We start from the raw sequence: 25,356 nt of genomic DNA on the forward strand, positions 1-25,356 counted from the left end.
TGTGTTTTTTTGGCAGCTGTATCCTGTATCTCCTCCTGCTGATGATCTAATCCAGAAAAAGCCCCTCAGCGCACAGGATTATGGATGGAGACCAGCTCTCATGGCTCTGCTCCAAAAGCTCAGTCTTTACTACACGACAAGACATCAGACTGAAAGGTTAGACTTACACAATACAACAGATTCCCTCGATCGTGTCATCACGCCGTATTGTTTCACCGGTAATCAGATGAGTTATGCTGCAGGTGTGAAAAAAATAAGGCAAGGGTCCCGTTGATTTAAGCACCGGGGGCTCTGGGTTCAACTGCCGTCCAGTCTAAACATTTGTTCTTAAAAGTCTCTCTCACACAATAAGTCCCAAACCTCTTGATTTTGGTTTGCGTTTATGTATTTAATTAGTTTTACTTTAATTTCTCATTATGTCACACTATCTGTCTTTGTTTAGAAACCTGGGAAAATCCAGAGATGCTGACTGATTGTTTTCATTCATACATGTATTTATTTATTTATTTATTTATTTATTTATTTATTTATTTATTTATTTGTTTGTTTGTTTGTTTGTTTGTTGTCTTATTTATTTATTTATTTATTTATTTATTTGTTTGTTTGTTTGTTTGTTTGTTTGTTTGTTGTCTTATTTATTTTATTTATTTATTTATTATTTATATATTTTTTATTTATTTATTTTGTAAATATTTTGAATTTATGTTTCTTATTTTATTTATTTATATTTAATTAATTTATTTATATTTTTCTATTTTTCTTTTATTTATTTATATATTTTTAATTATTTTTCTTATTTATTTTAATTATTTATCTTATTTATTTTAATTTTTCTTGTTTATTTATTTATTTATTTTTATTTATTTATATTAATAATAAAATACATTTATAACAATTTTTTATTTTTGTTTTTCTGTAATTTAAAATAATTATTTTTTTTTCCTTTTAAGTTTTGTATTGGTTTGTTTCGTCATTTTGTCATTGAAAATATAGTCAGGACAAGTACAAATAAATGCAAACAAAAGTTAAAAAGCTTATTCTTGAGTCCAGGGTGTCTATGGGGTTTTAAAAAAAAATCTTTGAAATGTCTTAAACTTCAAAAATAATTATTTTCTGGCCTTAAAAAGTCACAAATTCTCACAAAATAAATCATTTTAAGAGGGTCTTAATTTTCCTTTGTCCATGTGAAGCTACCCAATCAGGCCAACGCCCATCCAATCACCAACAACCTCAATGCAACTTTCAACCAAACTTTATTGATTAACTACATTTACCACTATGGTTTAATTGTCGTTCTTACAATAATATTTGTTCTTCATGTACTGATCATATATAGTGAGGAAACTGACCTGGACAGACTGTTGTGCACTTATTTGATTTAATACAGTTTTTAAATATAGTGTTTTTTGTTTAAAGAAAAGTTACATTAAAAAATGTGTATATACAACTAGAGTTTGCTTGTTTTGACACATCATTTAAAATATGTGGGTAAGAAATGTCTCATTTGATTTTTTGACATAAAATATTTTTCACTGACCCAAAAAATCCTTAACATTGATCCCTGTATAAGTCTGAAATTTCATTAATAATGGTCTTAAATGTCTTACATTTGATTTGGTAAAACCTGCAAAAACCCTTTGAGTCATGTAAGGTCTTGTTGTCTGTGAGGTTTGGGTTTGTGTGCTTGTTAGATGATGTGAAATTGTCTGCATCTGGTTGGCTGGGGATTGCAATGATATAACCATATTTGTGCATCCTATTAAATCGAGGAATGATTGCAGAACGAATCGTTATCATTTAGAGTCTTTCCAACAAATTAAGAGAATTTGTCAGGCCAGCACTGATTGTTTTTATATGTTAAGAAGTGGAGGCATTAAAGGCTCACTTATGATATTCCCGGAAAAAGTCTGTTAACACTTCTTCCTTCCAATCAACATTTTAGATTTTAAGTAAAAATCACTGTCTTCTTTATTTCCAATAGCTTGGACGACTCAAGGAGCCCAGAGGCATCAGAATTACTGTCAGGAAAAGGCAAGTAGCATGTGGTAACTTATTAGTCTGACTAGAAGATCTATGCTGGATTTTTTTTATATACAAAGAACCAGCTGTTTTTATTATGTATTTATTCACCCTGGAATTAAAAGTATGTCATCGTTTACTCAGCCTCATGTCCTGCCCATCCCTATAAGAGCTTTGTTTTACATCAGAACCCAAAATAAAATATTTGTAATCAAATCTGAGAGATTTATATGCCTGTGTTTGAAGTCTGTTCACCCAAATTGCTCATAAAGAAGTGTGCATGTGACACACAAGAGTAATCTTCATTGATTCTTAAGTATCAAGCAAGCATACATCATGTTTTACAAACTGTACATACAAACTGTGTGCTTTTTGATCCCACTTTATCAGTTTGTGTCAAAACATATCCTGAAGGTCAACTTCTCATTTTTTATTTCTCACTGCACTGAGCCATAAATCTCCACGTCAGCAGCTCTTGTGGTCGTTAGACTTTACAGTTTAATTCATTAACAGAGGGATATGTTTATGCATAATTCGCCTGGTTATATATATTACAACATTTTTTTGTCTGCAATGCAAACAAACCTTTGAAAAAAATATCTGTTTGCAGTATTTTCTGATTTATATAGTGATAAAAAGAGACACCAAAAATCCCCTTTGCAAAAACCTTTTGCTCTGATATGTTCAAAAACCTATAGGCCAGAAGTATTCAAGCTAGAAGTGATTGCAAATCTTCACATATATAATTTAATAATGCATGAATTTACAATTCATGTTGTACAAAAATGTTAAACTAACTATTATTATTATTATTATTATTATTACTATTATTATTATTATTGTTATTATTATTATTATTATTATTATTATTATTGTTATTATTATTATTATTATTATTATTATTATTATTATTATTATTACTATTATTACTATTATTACTATTATTACTATTATTATTATTATTATTATTATTATTATTATTATTATTATTATTATTATTATTATTATTAGATTTACCCCCTTCACCAATAGTATCCTACCTTAATAAAATGCACTTTATTGAAGTGTTGATAATCAGTATTAAATGTTCTGTACTGCTGTTTTTTTAGGCAGGTGCTGGCTGATGCCAGTGTTTAATGCACGAGTGAAGGAATCTCAGTAAAAACAAATAAATAAATAACAGATAAAAAGCTTATTCATGAGTTCAGGGTATCTGCAGGGTCTTAAAAGGTCTAAAAAAAAAAATGTAGGCTTTAAAACATCTTAAATTGCCCAGTTTAAATCAATGGCTGCTTGCAGTCTGCAGCATAATTCCACTTGAGGCTTTCTCCACAACTATGAAGAACTAACCTTTTCTATTTTATTGGACCTGGGAACCTTTCTTTGATTATATAGGAGCCTTTAAGTCTCTAAAAGCTTGTCTGTTAAACTCAGCTTAGACAAAAGAAATGTAATATGCCTTTTTGCAATCTAACTTTGTATTTTTTGTCATTATTATTTTTATTATTAGTGTTATTATTATTATTTATTTATTGTTTATTTAATTACAATTTAATTTTATTTACTATTATTATTTTTTTTTTTTCATATGGGGGTCAGAACTCAAATGACATGTATGACAGATATTATTTTTCTACTTTTGCACTAAAAATGTTCAATAAAAAATATATATTTGGAAAAAAAAAACCCGTCTCGCTGAAAGTAAATCATTTTAAAAGGGTCTTAATTTTCCTTTGTTCATGCAAAGCTACCCAATCAGGCCAACTGACTTGGACAGTCTGTTCTGCATGTATGTAGTTTATTATAGCTTTAAAATCATTTTTTATTAAATCTTGTCTTAGTTTTAAATCCTTGTCTTTGTCCTAAATTTATGAACTGTTATTATTATTATTAGATTTACTATATTCACCTTGAGAATCTTGCCCTAATAAAATACACTTTCAAGTGTTGGTAATCAGTGTGACATTTTCCGTACTGCTGTTTTTCAGGCAGGTGTGTTGATTCACATCTGAGGCAGCTTTACACAGACCCTCCAATGGTGCTGATGCCAGCGTTTAGCGCATGGGTGAAGGAATATCGAGCTGAAGTCCCATTTGATGTGATCACAATTCAGATCCGGCCCGAACCAGTCATGCCACATTGTCACATTCACCTGGATGAACATCGCGGACCCAGGTAAACCCAACACAAAGAGTATAAAACAAACTGAGACTGTCAAACTGAGCAGTTAAAATTTGCCAGTCGTTTAACATAAGAGATTTGTTTTTGTGGAATAACATCTAATTGGTAAAAACATAGTTTGAGTGGACTTTGCGGCGAGTGTTGTAAAACACAGCAGCTTGAGCTGGGAAACAATGAACAAAGAGTCTGTAGTATGATTGTGCCGTCGCTGCCTTTTTCAAGGTAATCAGATCTGGCTTCTTATGTGTCAGCTCAAACTCGCTACACCGTTTGATTGATTTATCAGATTAATTTTTGAATCTGCTTTCCCATGCCTGGCGAGCCACACACACAAATGCAAAATCCCTGATTACAGTCCATTAGCCTCTGTTACAGCCTGTAATCTCTAATACTTTCAGATGGAGAAAAAAGCAAGATATTTAAAGCTGACTCTGACCTCTCAGACAGTGGGGCCGCGGCATAAGTAGGTTTTAATAAAGAAATAGTTTGTATTTTAAAAGAAGAAATAGCTGGCAAATACTAAGAAGTTGAGCACTTTATTTAACTTAAACTTTAGATTAAATTATTTAGGTTTATTTTGTTTTATTTATTATTTGTAATTGGAAAAAGCTGAGATATTCACATATGAATGTGATGAATATTAATATAAAGTATTTAATGTAATATTAAATACTTTAACTGCTGTATGGTGTGCTGGATTTTTACATGCTGAAGTGATAATATATCTAAAACTAATACACAAATGCTTTAAAACATATATTTTAAGAAAGAATAACAATAACAAAAAATAAATACATATAGTGCTCAGCATAATTGCTCACCATCATTTTGAAAATTAATATTTTGATTCATTTCTCAGTCAATATATTCAATGTATGTTGATGCATGAAAAACAAAACAGAATAATTAAACTGATTAATTTATTAAAATAATATTTTAGTCACCAAACATATTAAGAAACTAAAAGATGACATTTAAATTCAAGCAAAATATTGCAAAAATTTAAATTTCAGCTAAATTTTTCAATCTTTCTGCTTCTCTTGATTTTTTTTCTCTTCATATATTTGTATTTAATATTTTTCTATAACATATAAATTTGGCTATACTAGTTTGTGGACCGTTATCATAAGTAATTTTGTTAGATTAGCTCCAGATTTGGCTTCAGTACTGACTAATCTAATGTATATGCACTAATATAATATTAAATTGCTTCCTATTAAAAATATAAATTTAAAAGATAGATTTGTGAGGGGTGTATGCAAAGTTCACATTTGAAATGCTAATAATATATAAAAATAATAATACTGCAGAATATGAATGTGTATGTTTACGGGTATTTATTAAATATGACAAATTTATCCTGATTTAAATCCTTCTAAAATTGTCCCATTTTTATCAAAATTAAACCTTAGATTTGATATATTCTTATATATGATCTTATATATTATCATTATTATTATTTATGTATTTTAATCTTGTGTATTTACATTTAATTGTTAGAATATTTTTATAATTATAGAAAATTGGTATTTATAAAATGTGGTAAACTTGATCTTTTTTTTTTGCCGTGACACAGCCACCAAAGCTGATATGGCAATGAACTCAAAATTCTCTCTCTCTCATTCTGATTTAATAAAATTGTACAAATAAAAGTATTTTTAATGGTTTAGATCACATCTTACATTGTAGCAAGAATAAATGGTTAAGTTAATAGATCTATTTAACTGATCCATCTAAAGGCAGTCGGGACTGTCGTCTTTCTCAAGGTTTTTTTAAAGCACAGTCTTATTTGTCCATGACTGTGGGGTCATCTGTTGGCAGGGACCCAGTTCTAATCCACAGTAATCCTCCTCCTCTGTCACGACATGAATAACCCTAAAAGTGAAAGGTGTGCGTGTGTGTGTGTGTGTGCATATGTGATCGGGTACGCTGACTATTTTTCTCTGTTTCCTTCAGGATGGCGAATTACCCAGTTGGCCTGGGCAACAGCAGAATCAACATTCTGGTGATGGACGAATCAGAGGCCGAGCCTGTCGTCATGACGATATACACTCTAAACATATACCGCGAAAGCCGGCCCAGTCTGCCAATGTTTGATGAGTATGTGATGTGCAGTTTTGTGCAGGTAAGAACACACATTATCTCTAATTCCTCCTCTAAACTCATCAACACACACTTACTATACACATCTGTCAAAGAGAGGAATTTGTCTGCATTCTTATGAAGTTTGAGTATTTTAAGCAGTATTTAGTATTTTAAGCAGGATTTAGAGTGTTTCTTGTAGCCCACAAGAGGGTCTGTGGATTTTTTTTATATATAAATAAGTCTTGAGAGCTGAAAAAAAAACAACAACTCAAATTGAAGTTTGTGCTTCTATCTTAGATTCACTTCATCAACTCAAGCCAGTGTGGCACCTTCTGTCTTGAAGATGTATAGATTTTAGCGCAAGCCAACTGCACTGATTCTAGACTCACTGTTATACAGGATCACAGCAGATTTCTGTTTCTATGTATCTGTGTTTATATAGAGACATTTCATGTTAGCTGACTAATTAGAATGTTTTACTGGTGATTACTATTTTATAAAGGCTTACAAATAGTTTGATTATGGATAGATTAAAAATAAGTAAAATAAATAAAATGTAGATTTTAGCAGAATGATTTTTAGAGGAGCTGAAAGATAATGCATGGAATTATTAATAACAACATTTAAACTTTTTTTTAAAGGCGCAAATTTAATTAGAACCACTTTTTTGGGAAGCAAACTTTAGTAAGTCTCTCATGTATTTTATTTACCAACTGTAAACGGTACATAAATGTGCATAAATCATCTAAACATTTGAATATTATTTAATAATATTGTTAAAATTAATATAAAAACTAAATAAATACATATTTATGCACATTTAAGTAGATAAATAAATTGAATGATTAAAAGGTTTTAATATTCTTTCGTTAATTTTTCATTGACAACTTTACATATCTTGTTTAAAAGCCTCAATTTATTAAAGCAAAATAAAAAAAATGACTTAATGCCATGTAATTTTGAACAAAATAAGGCAAAACCATTAGTTGACTTTACTTAAAGTGAGTAAACCTGTTGCCTTAAAATGAAAGTAAATCAACGACTGCATGTGTATGATTTAAAAAATTAAGTCAACTTAATAGTTCTAGGTTACAATGGCTTTACTCACTTTTTTAAGTACTGTAAAGTAACTAATTGCTTTTAAAGGGTAAATTTATTTGGAGTTTGTTTCAAAACACCTTTTTAAAACAAACTTTCTGGAAAAGATACAGCTAGTAAATACCTTTGTTCAGTGGTGATTATTTCTTGTATTCAGTCCATTAGGGGATAGGACACAAGTAATGTGAACATGCATAATCTACTGGTTAGATTCTAATTAAAAGTAAGACAGACACTGTTGCTTAGTGTATAAAGTGGCTCATAAATAAACGTGATGTGATGGGACTTGACTGGAATGTTCAATTTCATTGTCAGTTGCACAGTAATGTGATCAGCATTATGTCTGTTTCTCATGTTCTGGTTTGGGTATTAAGAGAAAAGCATGCTGCACATTTCCTCACACATATTTTCACACATTCCTCTCTTAACAGAGTAGTTAGCGCAAGGATATTTATTAAGAGTATACTACTGAAAAGGATGCTCTGAGGACAACACAAACACTTAATACACAAATAAACTTTATTGAACGTATACACATATGTTCGACACTATATACCAGGGGTTCCTTAACTTTTCAGCCAACTACCGCAAAATAACAATTCCAGTGACTCGCAAGCCCCAAATTCTTTGGAGGTGAGTCTAAATATACAAATGTTCCACACTGCACAATGGTCTAACAAAAATAGGCTACAATAATTTATTATTAGCCTCACATAATGAGCCCAGTGGGCACAGTGTTTTCAGCACAAATGTAATGTAACGTGTGTATTTATATAGCGCATTTATTGTGTATGGCCATACACCCAAAGCGCTTTATAATCATGAGGGGGGTCTCTCTACACCACCACCAGTGTGCAGCATCCACTTGGATGACAACAACGCCAGTGCGCTAACCACACACCAGCTATTGGTGGAGTGCAGAGACAGTGATCGAGCCAATTCAGTGGAAGGGGATGATTGGGAGGCCATGATCGTAAGGGCCGATAGAGGAACTTTGGCCAGGACACTGGGGTTACACCCCTGCTCTTTCACGAGAAATGCCATGGGATTTTTTATGACCACAGAGAGTCAGGACCTCGGTTTAACTTCTCATCCAAAGTGTCCCCTTCACTTTTACTGGGGCATTAGGACTCACACAGACCACAGGTTGAGTGCCCCCTGCTGGCCACACTAACACCACTTCCAACAGCAACCTAGTGTTCCCTAGTGGTCTCCCATCCAGGTACTGACCAGGCTCAGCCCTGCTTAGCTTCAGTTAGTAACCGTTCTTGGGCTGCAGGGTGACATGGCTTGTGGCTTCAAATTGTGGCTAATCTATTCTTGGTTTGATTTTAGAGACCGCCACTCAGAGATCATCCTTAATGTTCAGTTTGTATTTATTTTTAATGTATTTGACTGCCATAAAGGTGTCAAAAAGTTTAACCTGATGCTATAAAATCAGTCTGCTGCAGCTGACACTATTGATGTGTTGTGAATCTTATGTAAACACCCCAATCCTATGGAAAAAATTAAAGGCTGATGGCTTTTTATTTGCATATTGTTACTTTTTTAAGACTACTATTTTTATCTTCTGCATGTTAAAATATGGTAATTTTAATAGTTTAATCAAATTTATTTGACCTTTGGAAATCACCAAGTGACCCCCAGTTGTCCCCCACTTTGGGAACCACAGCTATATGTTATATAACTACAGGTTAACTATGATCATATATAATGTCCGCCCTATACACAACTCCTTAACTCTTCTGATTTTGCTTATAATGCAATCATGTGCACCTTTTGTAAAGCTGCTTTATAACAATAAATATTGTGAAAAGTGGGTAGCACTTTAGTTTAGGTCACAATTCACAGTGTTAACAAACCATTAACTAACACTACTAGCTTAATTAACTACTAATTAGCTATTTATTCATAGTTATTAAAAGTTAGTGGTTAAGATTTTGGGTAAACTGTAAAACCACAAAACTTAAGGTAACTCAAACCATTTGAGAAAACTGCAACAAACCATTTAAGTTCAAAAACTAATCCCAGTGAGTACTGTGAAATTAATCCTTTTGAGTAAATGAAGCAATTTGAGCACAGTAAAACCCAATAAATGAAGAGAACTCAAACCAGCAGAGAACTGTAAAACCCAATAACTTAAGGCAACTCAAACTGTTTGAGGAAATCGATTGCAACAAACCATTTGAGTAAAAAAACTTTCTATATGAGTGTTGTGAACTTGCTCTGAGGTACAGTATTTAATTAACTCATTACCCTAAACACTGAGTTCAAAACTCTTTTCAAATGAGTAGAATTAACTTTCAGTCAATTTTGAGTTAACTACACTCATTTCATTTGATAAAATTGACTGTCTGGTTTTACAGTGTAGGATTAGGGATGCAGAATAAGATCATACTTTATAACTATGACCAGTTCATATTTTAATAACAGGCAGGTAATAAGCCAAGATTAATAGCATGAATTGGGACCTACACTAAAGTGTTACTGATATAAAGTGCTATACAAATAAACTTGAGTTGAAACAGAATGACAAAAAAAGAAATCAATGTGTGAACAAGAAAATAATAGTGTGACTGTTCGTGACTCTGTAGCTCAAAATGAAAGTGTTTTATGGCTTTTTATCTCCAGTTATAATGTGCCGATGACACCATCATCTCTAGAGAGCATTTCTGTCTCAGGCATCTTAAATACATTAAGTGTGAAATTCTGGAGAGTTTTCTGAAAAGATTTCGCATTTCAAAACATGCAAACTAAAAAGGCTGTGTGTTTTCCTAATAAATAAATCCCATTTCTGTGTTTTCATTAGTTGGACACAGGGAATTGAATTAATTGACCTTTTAAATTGGTGTCTTTGACAATCACCAAAGAATCCTGTTGCTTAAACCACACATTTACATTTAGTCATTTAGCAGACACTTTTATCCAAAGTGACATACAAATGAGGACAAGAAAGCAATTTACACAACTAAAAGAGCAAGAATGAATAAGTGCTGTAGGCAAGTTTCAGGAATGTAAAGTGTAAGAAGCAAAACATTAGTTTTTTATTTTATTTATTTATTTATTTATTGTAATACAGTTAGCGGTAGAACCAGAGAGGCAATACAGATTAGGATGGGAAGTGAAGACTAAATAGTTGAGTTTTTAGTCGTTTCTTGAGTCGTTTCTTTCGTTCTGATGCAGTTAATGAATTCATTCCACCAACTGGGCAGATTGAAAGCGAGAGTTCGGGAAAGTGATTTCTTCCCTCTTTATGATGGAACCACGAGGCGACGTTTATACACAGAACGCAAGTTTCTGGAGGGCTCATAAATCTGCAAAAGTGAGAGCAGATAAGAAGAAGCAAATCCAGCAGTCGCTTTGTAAACAAACATCAGAGCTTTGAATTTGATGCGAGCAGCAACTGGCAGCCAGTGCAAACGGATGAGCAGCGAAGCATTTAACCGAACACACATCATGTGTTCGGTTAAATGCTAAACCGATTATTAAGAATTAATGTGCGTGCAAAGTTCATTTAAATGTATGTTTGGGATAGTTATGTTACCAATTAGTCAAACTAGTGACTATGTCGAGTGCTCATTTCGGTCTTCAGTCATCTGCGTGTGTGTGGTTTGCCACCAATCCATTCATATTGCATTCCTCCATTTGTCCCTCGATCCCAAAAAGGGGGCAATACTCTGGAAATCATGCATTTTATCACGTTTCTCCTCAAAGACAAACCAAAAGGTTGTCTGAGGGCTTAAAAGAGACAAACACATTCATAACTTTTCTCTTTGTGCACCGGGGACACGATCTGAAAACCATAAGCAGCGTCAGAATTTACTGACTTTAGCATTCACATGGGGTTCTTCAGAAAACAACCTTTTGGTGCTGAGGGAGCAAAGGATATCTGTACGTGTGAAGTAGTAATTCACTTCTTTCAGCACCATGTGTACCTCATTAATACACACAAGGCTTCCTGACCTCATCCAGCATATAAATATGAGCGCTAAGCTTGATGAATTATCCACTGTTTTGAAAACCTCCAGCTGGAAAACATTGTTCGCAACAAATCATTTCTTTCATTCATTCACGTATTTAAGAGTGACATGATGCATAACCCAGCATCCCTGGTGGGGATATAAATCCAGCCAGTTTTAGGGAATTTATGTAATGCTGTTGTCAATTTACTGAACAATATGTTGATATTTACACTCCATTCCTGTAGAATAATGTTGTGTTTTTTTCTTGTGTTTTTAATTAGATTTGTCTAATGTACTTTACAGTTTAATTTCATTTATTAATTCTTTGCTTTTAAAATAGTGGTTATTAAAAGTGCAGGCTTTACTTTTTTTCTTTATATTTTAACAAATAATTTGAGGATTTTGCTATATTTGAGTTTAGGGAATAACATGCTAACAGTTTTAGGGAATTTATTTAATCCAATTGTGAATTTAGTAAACAATATAATCATATGTTGATATAATTAACAAATAAACTAACTGTAAAAAAAAATATGTATATATATATATATATATATATATATATATATATATATATATATATATATATATATATATATATATATATATATATATATATACATACATACATATATATACATACATACATACAGTATTTCTTTTTCATCTGAACCTTTTCATTCTAAACTAGTTTCTTCTCTTAAAATACAACTATTTTATTTTATTTTAATATTATTTTTTAAATAAAATGTTAATTGCTGTTTTCCATATGATGGATTGTGCTACATTTGAGTTAGGGGGAAAATTCATAAATAAAAATAAAAAAACATTACCTTTAAATCAACAGAACGATCCAAACTGCTTCGCTTATAAAGTCAGTCAGTTTTTGTAAATTTATTTATTGCAGGTGTCAATTTAATAAACAACACATTAATTTTTACACTTTATGCGTATAGTGTTTGTGGATTGTTTTTTTATACTTTGGAAACATGTTTGTTTATTACACGTGTTAGTGCATTTTTAATGAGATTTGTCTGCTCTATTTTACATTGTTTAATTTGATATCATTTTAATTCTTTGCATTTAAAATAATGGTTACAAAAAGTGCAGACTTGATTTTAAAAATATATATATATATTTTAACAAATAATTTGACTGCAAAAAAAAGAAAAAAATATATATAGTTTGTTTTAAAATTGAACCTTTTCATTTAAGTTTCTTCTCTTGAAAACAACTATTTTAATTATTTATTTTAAAAAATAAAATTACAACTACTTTTTGTCTGTATGATGGATTGTGCTACATTTGAGTTTAGGGAAAGTTCATAAATAATAAAAAGAAATAAAAAAACAGTACTTTTAAATCAACAGAACAATCCAAACTTCTCTGCATATAAATTCAGCATAAGTCAGTTTTAGTGAATTTATTTATTGCAGTTGTAAATTTAATAAACAAAAGTTAATATTTGCACTCTGTGCATGTAGAATAGTCTTAGTGTATAGTTGTTTATATATATATGTGTGTGTGTGTGTGTGTGTGTGTGTGTAATTTAACAGTTTTTTACTATGTTTTTGTGAAATTTGTCTGCTGTATTCTACATTATCTATTTTTTCTTCACATTTAAAAAGTGGTTATAAAAAGCGCATACTTTATTTTTTCTTCGTATCTTAACTAATAATTTGACTGTAAAGTCATTTTAATCAGTTCATTTGAACTTTTTAATTATAAACTGCATGGTTTAGATTCTCTAAAGTACAACTGTTTTATTATTTTTTTCTTTTGTTATAAAAATTTAACAACTTTTGTCCATTTGATGGATTGTGCTACATTTGAGTTTAGGGAAAGTTCATAAAAAAAAATAAAAAAAACACCTACCTTTAAATCAACAGAACAATCCAAACTCCTCTGTTGTGTCTGAATGTGACCTCAAGGCTTCAAACACCAGTCGTATACATGATGCAAAGCTTCAGATAGTTGTAACATTTTTTCCACCTATCATTTTTGTGTTACACAATTATGATTTAGAGTAAACTATTTTCATTCCTAACTGAACCACCCCTTAACTGTATTGCTCTAAAACCTTTTTGTTTTGTTTTGTAAATGAACTAGATGCAACTTCTCTGTCTCTCCTTAGTTCTGTGTTGACATATGGCTTGTGATGGAATGGGTTTGGAGTAGGAAGCTTCTTTTTTTTTTTTAAGAGTAGAAGCCACAGTGCGGTTTCAGAGATCTGGAGCTTTTCCCCTGCATATGATGGGTGTTCTTCAAGCCTCGAGTTGACATTCAAACACAGCGGAGGAGATTGGCTTGTTGGCATGCGCTCAGATGATTTGTATGTGCTTATCTTTATTTATGAACGTTCACAAAATTCAAATGTAGCACAAGTCTGAAGCGAGCTCCATTTTTGTATTTCTATCCCGAGCCAAAACACATCGGGTGGTCTTGAGGGAAAACAATGCAAGAGCGATTAATTCTTTCCAACTGCATATGAGCATCTTTTTACCACAGTTCTTGTTTAGTTCTGAGGAGCAGTTCACACAAGCCTTGCAACCGCTGGACTGACAGCAGTGGACCAGAACGCACAGGTCTCATTTCAACTGACATTATGAGCACGCCATTTATGCCTCAAGATGTGACAGAGCTGAAAAAAACATATGTATTTAGACACTCAAAACCTCTCTGTCCTTCATTACTGTGGAAAACATTAGCGCAGAAGGGACAGAGCAGGCAAGGTGGCAGTGCACAGCAATTCTTTTGAAGTCACAGCATGTTGACGTCCACATCCACCATCTGCCTTTCCTCTTCTACTCGCTCTGTTTGCCATTACAAGCCTCAGCATCCATCAGAAGCTCTTTTTAACTTCACTATGCCAAAAGCAATTAGATTAGCATGTGTAATCGGATCAGCAAAGAAAACTTTTCCTCAAAAAAATGGAAATCATAGTCTTAAAGAGACCCCCAAAAAATTTAAATTGACTCCTCATTTATTTTCTATCATGTGGTTTTAAATGTTTTGAGTTTCCTTCCTCTGTTGAACACAATCCAGTTCAATTCATCTTTATTCTATAGCAATTTTACAATGTAGATCGTGTCAAAGCAGCTTAACATTGAAGTTCTAGAAGATTGAAACAGTGTCAGTCCAGTTTCCAGAGCTGAAGTTCTGTTTAGTTCAGTTCAGTTTAAATTTCACTGCTGAAAGCCCAAAGACTAAAGAGCAAATCCATTGATGCACAGCTCCACAAGTCCCAAACCAAACAAGGCAGCGGCGACAGTGGCAAGGAACAAAACTTCACCAGTTGATGAAGATGATGGAAAAAACTTTGAGAGAAACCAGGCTCAGTTGGGCACGGCCATCTCTCCTCTGGCTAAGCTTCTTTTGCAGAACTCCAGTCTAGGCACCGGAGGCTGGAATATGCTGGATATCAATCGTAGAGAAGCTGCAGATGTAAGTAGGTCACCGGCGGGTGTTCAGACTGGCCTACTGGATCAATGCAAAGACTCGCTTGTCACTGTGGTCTTTCAGGAATCAGTCTCATACTCTCCACTCCTCCATGATCGCCAAAGCATCTGCTTAGGGTACAGCCTGGTCCAAGATTATGGATACCTTTAGAAGTGCTCTATGGTTGGCTTCATCTCTTCACAGGTCTTGGATCAAATCAATGGCACTGCACAATTTCTAGAGGCCTTGGGATGAATATCCCCAGGTGAATATAGATGATATTTTGAAGAATTCTTGTCGCTGGCACCCATCAACGTCCATAGTTGAAAAAAAATACTAATAAAATCAATGGATGCCAGCCATTTTAATAGAAGAAAGTAACGCATGTAGGTTTTGAATTAGTGAAAGGGTAGTATTTGATGTGGAATTATAATTCTTTAGGTGAACGATCCTTTTAAGGATACAGTTGCTCTAATATGCATCAATTGCTTTCAAACTATATAGCATAATGCTAAAAGTTATTTGTTACAAAGAGAAAGCCGAAACATAATGAAATCTTTTCAGATTACTTGCTAATTATTTATTAAAACCTTTTTTTTTTCCTGATTTACCACCCTAAAATTCTGATCATTTTTAATTTTCAGCAATGATTGAAGAATCACTTTCCATTCCCTTTAGAGATTTTCTGTGATTTAAAAAGAATAACATGGAAATAACATTTTATGGAAGCCTTCTCCACTATAAAGAACCCCTTTTGTTCAATGGAAAGGTTAAATGTATGCTAAAGGCTTTTCATGGGAACCATCAATCCCTGAATGGCTTCAAACGATTTAATATATCCCATGCAAGAGGTACGGGTCACCTTTATGATTCATTTATGCTGTTTGACATCAGTACTTGAAGTTTGAAAGGGTCTAAAGATCTATTCCTCATACGTGAACGTTTAGTCAGGTTTAATGGATTGCTACTTCCATTCTGAAGCAGTTAACGGGGGTTTGTGTGCGTCTCTCGTTCCTTCTGTGGATCTTAAAGTCTTTCGCCTGGTGTTGTCATTAGTTTGCTGACCCCTGGTTCCTAAACCCCGCTCCAGCTGTGTTTGGCACACTGATGTGTATGTATTGAGACTTCAGTGTTTATTGAGTCGCTAATTAGGAGAAGGGACATATTCTGTGTCACCTTGGCACTGTAAATATACAGATGAGGAGTTTTTAAAAACAGTGTGGCCTTTTCAGTGCTGTATGGCTTATAAGAGCAATAAAGTGCTAAAGGATGTAATGGTCTGTTAGCAATGGAATTCTTTCTAGCTTGTCTGAAAAAAAAAACAGTAGAGATTTGTTTATTTCAATTTTTGGTAGACTGTAGAGTTAGTACAGTTATTTTAATGATGCTTGTCCACACATTTAGCACTTATCATTTATTTAGAGTTGTTGAAGTGAGACATTCTTGGCTAATAATTTGTCTAATTTTAAAAGTCAGATTCTGTGCAGCTTTTCTGTCACCAAAATTACAGCAATTTCAGATTATTTGTTTTGAAGTAATTATAAATTTACTAATGAATAATTATTGAGTCTCTAAAGGTGAAGCTATCAATTATTCATACTTGATTATATAGAAAACAAAAACATTTATCTAAGACAGTGGTTCCTGAAGTGGGGTTCATGGGACAATAAAGGGGGGTCACTTGGTGATTTCCAAAAATCTAAATAAAAACTATTAGAATTACCCTATTTTATCCATAACCTACAGAAGATAAAAACAGTATTTTATAGTTACAGCCTTTTTTCTCCATAGGATTGCAGTTCTTGGATTGATTACATTATATTAAAGACACAGCAATAGCATCAGATGCAGCAGATTTCTGGCACATTTACAGCACTCTCATAGATAAAAAAAAAAAAAATAAACAAAGAATAGGCTTGGGCCTTTTAGTGTGTGTGCGCCACTGCATGCAACCTTTCTGTATGTATAACCACCTCATAGAATATTTGGGGTCACTAGTCACTGGCATTGTTATTTTTGAGGTTTGCAGGCTGAAAAGTTTGGCACCCCCTGATCCCTGATTTGCATCTCAAATCACATACTTATGCACCTCTGTACGCCATTTGGTAGTTTAAATAGTGTAAGTAGTGTGTTCATGCTGAAATTTTCATTTTATTCTACAGTGCACTTTAAAGTGTGTAGTGTTGGAAACTTCACACACTCAGTGGCCACAAAAGCAGAAGGGGCTGAGCTATCGGGCACTGACGTTGGATTACTTTATTTATTTTGGATTTTAAAAGATAAATTCTCCTACGAGTGTGATTATACCAGCTCCTGATGGTGAATGCTGTTAAATTCATGGCAGGACTTATGAATATTTGTTAGTTTGGTCATTTATGTCACTAATTTGTCAACTGTCAAACGTCATCTGGGAAACGGTTTGAATATCCGCTTATTAAAAAACAAATACCACTAGTAAAACTAGTTCAAATACCATGCTGTTGAGTGTGTAAGTGCATTATAGTGCAAAAGGCCATAGTATATAGTGTGCCATTTGACACACAGTTCTAGTCTTTTCAGTTCTCCAGTTTTTTTATACACAATAATTACTTGAAAATATATAGAAGATTTATTTATACATTTTAAAAGTTTTGTAAGAATTTATACATTTTAAAAGTCTTATTCCTAACAGGTGCATATTGATCTATAAAAATACAGTTCAAACAGCAATATTTACAAATATGATGACCTTTGTTATTGTTATTGATTTGCTAAACAGTTGTGCTGATTAATATTTGTTAGAAAACTACAGTTGAAGTCGGAAATATTAGCCCCCTTTTGATTTTTTTGATTTTTTAAATATTTCCCAAATGATGTTTAACAGAGCAAGAAAATTGTCACAGTATGTCTGATAATATTTTTTTTTCTTCTGGAGAAAGTACTATTTGTTTAATTTCGGCTAGAATAAAAGCAGTTTTTAATTTTTTAAACACCATTTTAAGGACAGAACTATTAGTCCCTTTAAGCTATATATTTTTTCTGATAGTCTACAGAACAAACCATCATTATAAAATGACTTGCCTAATTACCCTAATCTGCCTCTAATTAAGCCTTTAAATGTCACTTTAAGCTGTATAGAAGTGTCTTGAAAAATATCCAGTAAAATAATATTTAATGTCATCATAGCAAAAATAAAATAAATCAGTTATTAAAAATGAGTTATTAAAACTATTATGTTTAGAAATGTGTTGAAAAAAAAAACATCCATTAAACAGAAATTCGGGGGAAAAATTATACAGGGGGGCTACTAATTCTGACTTCAAACTGTATATATAATATAATTATTTCAGTAATAAAAAATACAAAAGAACTACTTATTTGAAACAGAAATATTTGGTAACACTTTAGATTAGGTCACAATTCCTGCTATTAGCTACTAGTTTATCACTTGCCTATTATTAATACATTAACTCTTCATTATTAGTTATAAAGTCTGATCTTATTCTCCATCCCTAATCCTACCCCAAACCTAAACATTATTTATTTTATTTTATTATTATTATTAAACTATAATATTATACAAGTAATTAGTGGTTTATTAAGCTAGTAGTGTTAGTTAATGGTTTGTTAATAAGGTGATTTGTGAGCTAAACTAAAGCGTTACCAAATATCTTTGTAATATTATACGTTACTTTTCCCCACATGTAATATACTATTCTGAATAACAGTAATCATTTCGGTCAAGTTTTTAACTGCACTGTAAATTGCACAACCTTTATTATCAACTCTATCCAAATTCTCATGACTTCCAGTTTAACAAAGTCCAAGTATTTTAGCATGAGTAAATTTCAGTATGTGAATGTGTGTTCAGTCCATTTAACCGGCTCCCAAAATCCACCTGGATGCTTTCTTCCACCAAGTGCTCTATCATCTGCTCTCTTTTCATGTTTTTCCTCAATGGGTCAGCGAGAGTACCATGATGGTCAGGGCTGGATGTCTGTAAACTGGAGCAGGGGGGTTGAGGACCACCAGCACCCCCAGCCAAACACAAGCTCCATTCACCCTGCTGGGCTTTGAAGTCCTCTCGAGTATCTCTGGCCACTGTATTGTCAGGCTAATGCAGAACGTTGCCCGATTGTTGGGGCAATTTGATTTTTAATTAGTTGAAGACGACACAGGCAGGATGGCAGGTATGCAAACCGTTATTACTCCCACACACGATGGGTTGCATCAGTGTTTTGACTTGCATAAATACACGTTTCTCCTCTGTCTTCCTAATTTCTTTGAGAGCTCCTGCTTTCATCTTGTTGTGAACACAAACACAGTAAAGACAGTTATGAAGAACTGTTTTAGTGATCCCAATGAACACCAAAACATACCTTTTTTTTATTGTAAGGTACAACATGTAAGATTTTTTAATTAAAATCTTTTTCCCAATAAGATCACAATGCTTCACAAAGCTTGACTGCTTTCATCAGCAGTTTTTTTCCAAATCAGGCTTATTTGCAACCATGGTAATAAGTTTTGAATACTCTTACTTGCTCATCCACGAACATGATTTCTGCAGGAGTCCCATAAAATACAATGAAAACCACAACTCTCGTGATTTCACACTCAGTAATGGCATAATTAAACTATGCCTTTGTTTGTTGTGAATACTCGCCCTCTAGTGGCAAAAAATACACACTGTACCTTTACTTCTATATATTCTATACTTATTGCTGAACTCTATGTAACCCAAAAGGATCTATGGCTTAGTGATTTTGTGTTTGTCTTAAACAAATATTTGTATAACATGTGAACTTGTGTCTAAATTTAAATTGTGTCTAAAATAACTTGTGTAAAAATGTTGTTGTTTTGTTTTTCTGAAAGTATTTTAGTTATTTAGTACTTTGTTTTGGTAAGGTTTTTTTTTTTGTAGTCTTTGTTTTGTTTTGAGAATTTGTTTTTGATGGGTGGGGGTATTTACTGTTGCTTTGTTTTGAGAAATTTTTGGGAGTGGATTTTTTACTGTTTTGTTTTGAGTTGTTATTTTATTTTATTTTTTTGCTGTTTTGTGTTTTGTTTTTTGTTTTGTGAATTTTCATAATTTTTATTTTTTGTGGTAGTTTATTATTTACTGTTTTGTTTTGCTTTGTTTTTATTTATGTTTTTTTTTTGGGGGGGGGGGTTTACTGTTTTGTTTTGCTTTGTTTTTATTTATGTTTTTTTTTTTGGGGGGGGGGTTTACTGTTTTGTTTTGAGATTTTTTTTGGGGGGGGGTTATTTACTGTTTTGTTTTGCTTTGTTTTGAGAATTTTTTTGGGGGGGGGGGTAATGTTTTGTTTTGCTTTGTTTCGAGATTTTTTTGGGAGCTGTATTTACTGTTTTGTTTTAGGAATTTTTTTGGAGGGGTATTTACTGGTTTTTGTTTTAAATTATTTATTTATTTATTTTTTCTTGGGGGGGGGGGGGGGTTATTTCCTGTTTTTTGTTTTGTGAATTTTGATTTTTTTTAAATTATTTTTTTTTTTTGTGGGAGTTTATTATTTGCTGTTTTGTTTTACTTTGTTTTTATTTTTTTTATTTTTTTTGGGGGGGGGGGGGGCAGGGGGTTATTTGCTGTTTTGTTTTGCTTTGTTTTGCTAATTTTTTGGGGGGAGGGGTATTTACTGTTTTCAGAATTTTTTGGGGGGGTTACTGTTTTGTTTTGCTTTGTGTTGAGAAGTTTTTTTTTGGGGGGGGGTTATTTACTGTTTTGTTTTGGGATTTTTTGGGGGGGGGTTATTTACTGTTTTGTTTTGTTTCTCTTTTGAGAACTTTTTTGTGGGGGTTATTTATTTATTTGTTTTGAAGGGGGAGTTGTTTTGTTTACTTTTTTGTGTTGTTTTTATAGTCCACACGTTTTTGAATGCTTATCTGTTTAAAATTTCAGCACAGTTTATTACTTACAAAACAATACAAATACACAAATGTATCACATTTAAACAAGTTCTTAGCACTGTCTGTCTATAAACGAATCACCCGAAACTGATCTTCATGCCAGCTGTAAGGAGACTCGAGGGACAGTTAATGAGGCGTGGATGATTTCCTAAGTTCCTCCACATATTTTTATACAAGACCAGCTTGTTTCTCACAGATTCTATCTGACCGTCAGTTCACCTGTTAACGTGACTCTGACCTTAATCAAAGAAACTGCTCGTTCTGCATACCTCACCGGTTGGTTTGGTGATAGAGAGTAAAGTGCTAATTTCCTCATGTTGTCAGGAGTTTTTAATCCTTACTTTGAAGTGCGCCAGCTTGAAGAAACCTCCACCGGGAGCCTCAATCCCCTTTCATTTATTTGCTGCCCACAGTCTGTCCGCACACATCTGGATCTGGCTAAAGCTGAACCCACAGAAAGCCAATGGCCACAATGACAGACATTAATGGTTTTATTAGTGCTGGACTGAGTTACCACCAGCCAGGGGAAATGCCGGTTTGACAGAGTGTGGCACATTCACACAATCCTAATAAGATACAGCGGTTTTTCTGCTGATCTGATTAGGGGAAGAGATTTTTCTATTTTTGCTGGAGAGTCACACACAGCTGCTGGTCATGTGCGACTTGGCTAACTTCAAGCCATACTTCCACACATTTGAATGCTGACTATGGTATCTGGCAGAGTACTTTAGAATGATAAATATTTACATGAATTATACGGATAATAGTGGTTGTTTTGTACTAGCAGGTGTCTATATTGCCTCAGATTTTAATAGCTACATCATTTATTCACAATTTATTACCATTTTTACTCTACCACAAAATTTTTAAAATTTATTTTATTTTATTTTTTTTATTTTAATTTTTTATTGTATTTATTAATTTTTTTATTTCATTAATTTTTTTATTTTTTATTTAATTGATTTGTTTTAATGCTGAGCTGTTTCACATTATTTCAAAACTTTTTATTTATTTATTTTATATGTAGTTTTCAAAAATAACACTTACTTTTGTGCATGTTTTGTACTTTTTGGTGCTAAATTTTCAATTTCTATGTTTTCTTTGTCCTCTTAGGACCAAATTACCATCTTATTTTGCTAATCCTCCATCCTTCAGTTTTCTTTCTGCGATCTTTGTCTCGATTTTCAATCAGCTGTTGACAGATTGGTTTTGATTTGGTTGATTGATGATGGAGTATATATGAAGAGAGACAGGAGAGAGCTTCTGAATGCACCCAGCCATACCTTTCATCCCTCTCTTCCACTCTCACATGCTCCAATCTCTCCATCTCAAGCATTCACACTGGGTCTTGTGGCCTTTCTTTGCTCCGTCAGGAGCTGGGGTGGAATATATGCGCGCGTGATCGGGAGCTCTGCTTTTGAAGTCTGTCAGACCAGGCCCACTCACACAGGGATTAACCTCACACAGCACCGTGTAGGTCAGGGTCAATTCATTTCTCCAAAATGATGCTGCCGATGTATGCTACCCTTAACTACTGTGTGTGGATTTTTGACCAGGGATGCATTCAAGATGCCATAGATTTCGCAGTTGTGCCATAGAGCTTCAGTTGTTTTCCAATTATTTTTTAGGTTTCAATGAAAAGGTTCCATTGGATTTTTGATCAGGGATACATAGAAGATTCCACATATTTCACAGAGGTTCCATAGAGCTTCATTTGTTTTACAATTAACCTTTTAGTTCTTCAGAGAACCATTTTTTTTCTGGTCATATTTTTTAGGTTTCAATGAAAAGGTTTCATTCACTCTTCTATACCGCCATTGTTGGTTCCAATCGATTGTATTCCAATGGATCCAATGGTTGGATTTTTTGATCAGGGGTATATTCAAGATGTCACAGATTTCACCATAGAGCTTCATTTGTTTTCCAATTAATTCTTCAGAGAACCATTTCTCTAGGTCTTATTTTTTACATGGTTTCCATGGCGAGTCGCCACTCCAAAATTCGTTCTCGCCACGGCTACGTTACAGCTTCAATTTCAAAACATTCAGTTGTTGCTGTTTATTTTTTTTATACTCGTACCAAAACGTATTAAAATGTAAGTTAATTATAGTCTATGTTTTTGCATACAATTGCTTTATTTTGCTGGTGTTTGTGGATTTGCTTAATGAAGTTGGCTTCCATACATCACAATAATTATTTATTGTAGGTATCACACACTGCATTCGTTAAAAGCAGCAGCCCAAAATATGAACCAAACCATGAAGTAACAACACTTAGCCGTTAGCAGTATCAGTATTTACTATAAATCTGCTCTCCAGTGTCTCCATGTTTTTCTTGGTGTTTGACCTTGATGGACTGAGCAGAAGAAATAAACTTTACATTAACGGAAGGCGGAGCACACCTACCTATGACCTACCTACTCGCAACTGACCAATGATAGTTCAACAGTGTTTACCAAGTGGATTAAACCTTTGTGAAACTTTCCAGAACTTGAAGTTGGCATATATTTTGCTTATAATGATGTGAAATATTTTCTTTGACTGGTTGTCAGTTGTCTGGTACCCGAAACAAGCAAGATGGAGAAACTCAATGTCTGAAAATTTCCCCACAGATCCGGAAATATATGAAATATGAACCCATGGTGATTTTTGGAGCTGACTGCTGGTGTTTTGCGGTCTGGCCACAGCCCCCTTTTTTTGCTTTGTACCTAACCAGCTCACTTGTACCAGAGAATTCAGTAAATGTATCCGTCCTGTTCTTAATCAGTCCCTGTTAAAGGAGGGGTCTGTCTGCCAATCCCACTCAGAAGCCTCCTGCTCTGCTGTGTGCTTTTATGACGCTGCTGCCCAGTTATTTCACAATAATCAAACCGCTGGCTGTCCACTGTTAATGCAGTCTGAGTTGAGGCTTTGCTATGCTTCATACTGTTTATGTGCTGTGTCATCATTTTTACAGTGTTCACCTTAAGTTGCATAAATTTCATGTATTGCGGGTTATAATAGGTATTAAAATCATCATAAGTTTTATGGGTAAATGTTTTTCAAATGGAAGAAAATGACCCATATGTTGGAAAAAACTCAAACAATCCAAAGATACAAATAAAAAATGTAAACTAGTTATGCGTAATAACAATAGAATGACATAAGGAGAATGTACTGAACTACTGAAATGTATTTAATACTTTCTATAAAAGTTTTTTTTTTGGTAATGATAGCTTAAAAATTAAGAATGGCGTCAATTTTTATATACATATACATGTGTGCAGTACGTGCCCAGCACAAACATGTACACCCCTCACAGATCTCTTTTATATGGTCTATAGCAGGGGTGCCCAATTTTTTTCTCATAAAGGGCCGAAAACCAACGTTAATTAAGGCTGGTGTGCCGAAGGTAAATATAGTGGCCATGGGCAATTTGTTTAATAATATTTAAAAATAACTAGTCAACGTTGCTTTACGTTAACTAATATTGCTTTTTTACATTTCGTAATGAACTTATTACTGTAAAAAAATCTCATTTAAAACAGAATGAAGCTGATTCATTTACAACATTTAATTAAAACATTTTACTTCAGTTGGCTTTTATTGTAGTTCAGCAATAAAACAACCAAAAGAGGTTACGTCAAATTAGAAATGATGATCTCTTTTAAAGCCATTCACCCCAACCTTCTCCATCCTTCTCACTCTCTTCTCAGATGGAATGGTGGGCCACCTCAAAGGTTACAATGCGCCAACTTTGGCCCGTTGGCCCTGCTTTGGGCATCTATGGTCTTTAGGATCCTATGCAATGATATATATATTTGAATACATTAGATTAGTCAATATACCAAAGCCATAAACCAAATAAAATAATAAGATCAAAGAAAAAATAAGTTTGTTTTAAGTTTGGATTTGAATGTCCTTTTGCATCAGTAGCGCTCAATTAAACTTCACAGGAACTGAATGGATAGTTCACCCAGCTGAATTCCAAATTGGTAGTTCATTTACTCACTCTTGGATTTTATCATCAGTCTTTATGGACTTTGATAAATTCTTTTACCGAAAACATTGTTCTACTATTTAAAAAATAAAACAAAAAAAGTCGTTCAGCCGATCCGAATATTTTCACTCGATTGAATGGGCGTTATCAGTGGTTATCAGCTGATAAATATGGGCCAGTAGGGGCCTACTAGTCATCCATCTACATGGTTAATCAGCTATAGATCACATACGGCTGCGGCCAGAAGTTAACAAGAATTAATTATATTATTTATTAAATTTCTCATGATTGTATTTTATTAATGTCTACCCAACCCCAAACCCAACCTTCACAGTAATGTAAAAACAGATCTGGAGTCTTCTCTTAGTATGGCTGATTAACCATGTGGATGGATGATAACTAGTAGGCCCCTATTGGCCCATGTCTATCAGCTGATAACCACTGATAATGCCCATTCAATCGAGTGATAACTTTAAAATTGGGTGCATCGTTGATGGTCTGAGGGCGAGTAAATCACTATTCTTTTTTTTGGGGGGGGGGGGGGGGGGGGGGGGGGGGGGGGGCTGAACTATAATTTACATTAAGATATTAATATAAGATAAGATAAGGTAATTGTCTTTTATGGATATAGATTACCCGAAATCTTATTTTAGGTTGTGAGTTAGCAGGATTTTTATCAAAAATATATAAAGAT

At 33.3% G+C, this 25,356-nt stretch overlaps 1 protein-coding gene across 1 annotated transcript in view; it reads left to right on the plus strand.

The window, feature by feature from the left end:
- The window catches only part of cped1 (cadherin-like and PC-esterase domain containing 1), an 89,729-nt gene that overhangs the window by 36,069 nt on the left and 28,304 nt on the right, over positions 1–25,356 (plus strand). Inside the window, exons 11-14 of the mRNA XM_087248038.1 lie at positions 17–156; positions 1,982–2,035; positions 4,012–4,194; positions 6,157–6,325. Coding sequence (XP_087104164.1) covers positions 17–156; positions 1,982–2,035; positions 4,012–4,194; positions 6,157–6,325 — 546 coding nt within the window. The remainder of the gene's footprint in view (positions 1–16; positions 157–1,981; positions 2,036–4,011; positions 4,195–6,156; positions 6,326–25,356) is intronic.

The sequence above is a fragment of the Danio rerio genome, chromosome 4 (genome assembly GCF_052040795.2).
Source record: "Danio rerio strain M-AB ecotype USA chromosome 4, GRCz13ab, whole genome shotgun sequence".
Classification (NCBI taxonomy): Eukaryota; Metazoa; Chordata; class Actinopteri; order Cypriniformes; family Danionidae; genus Danio; species Danio rerio.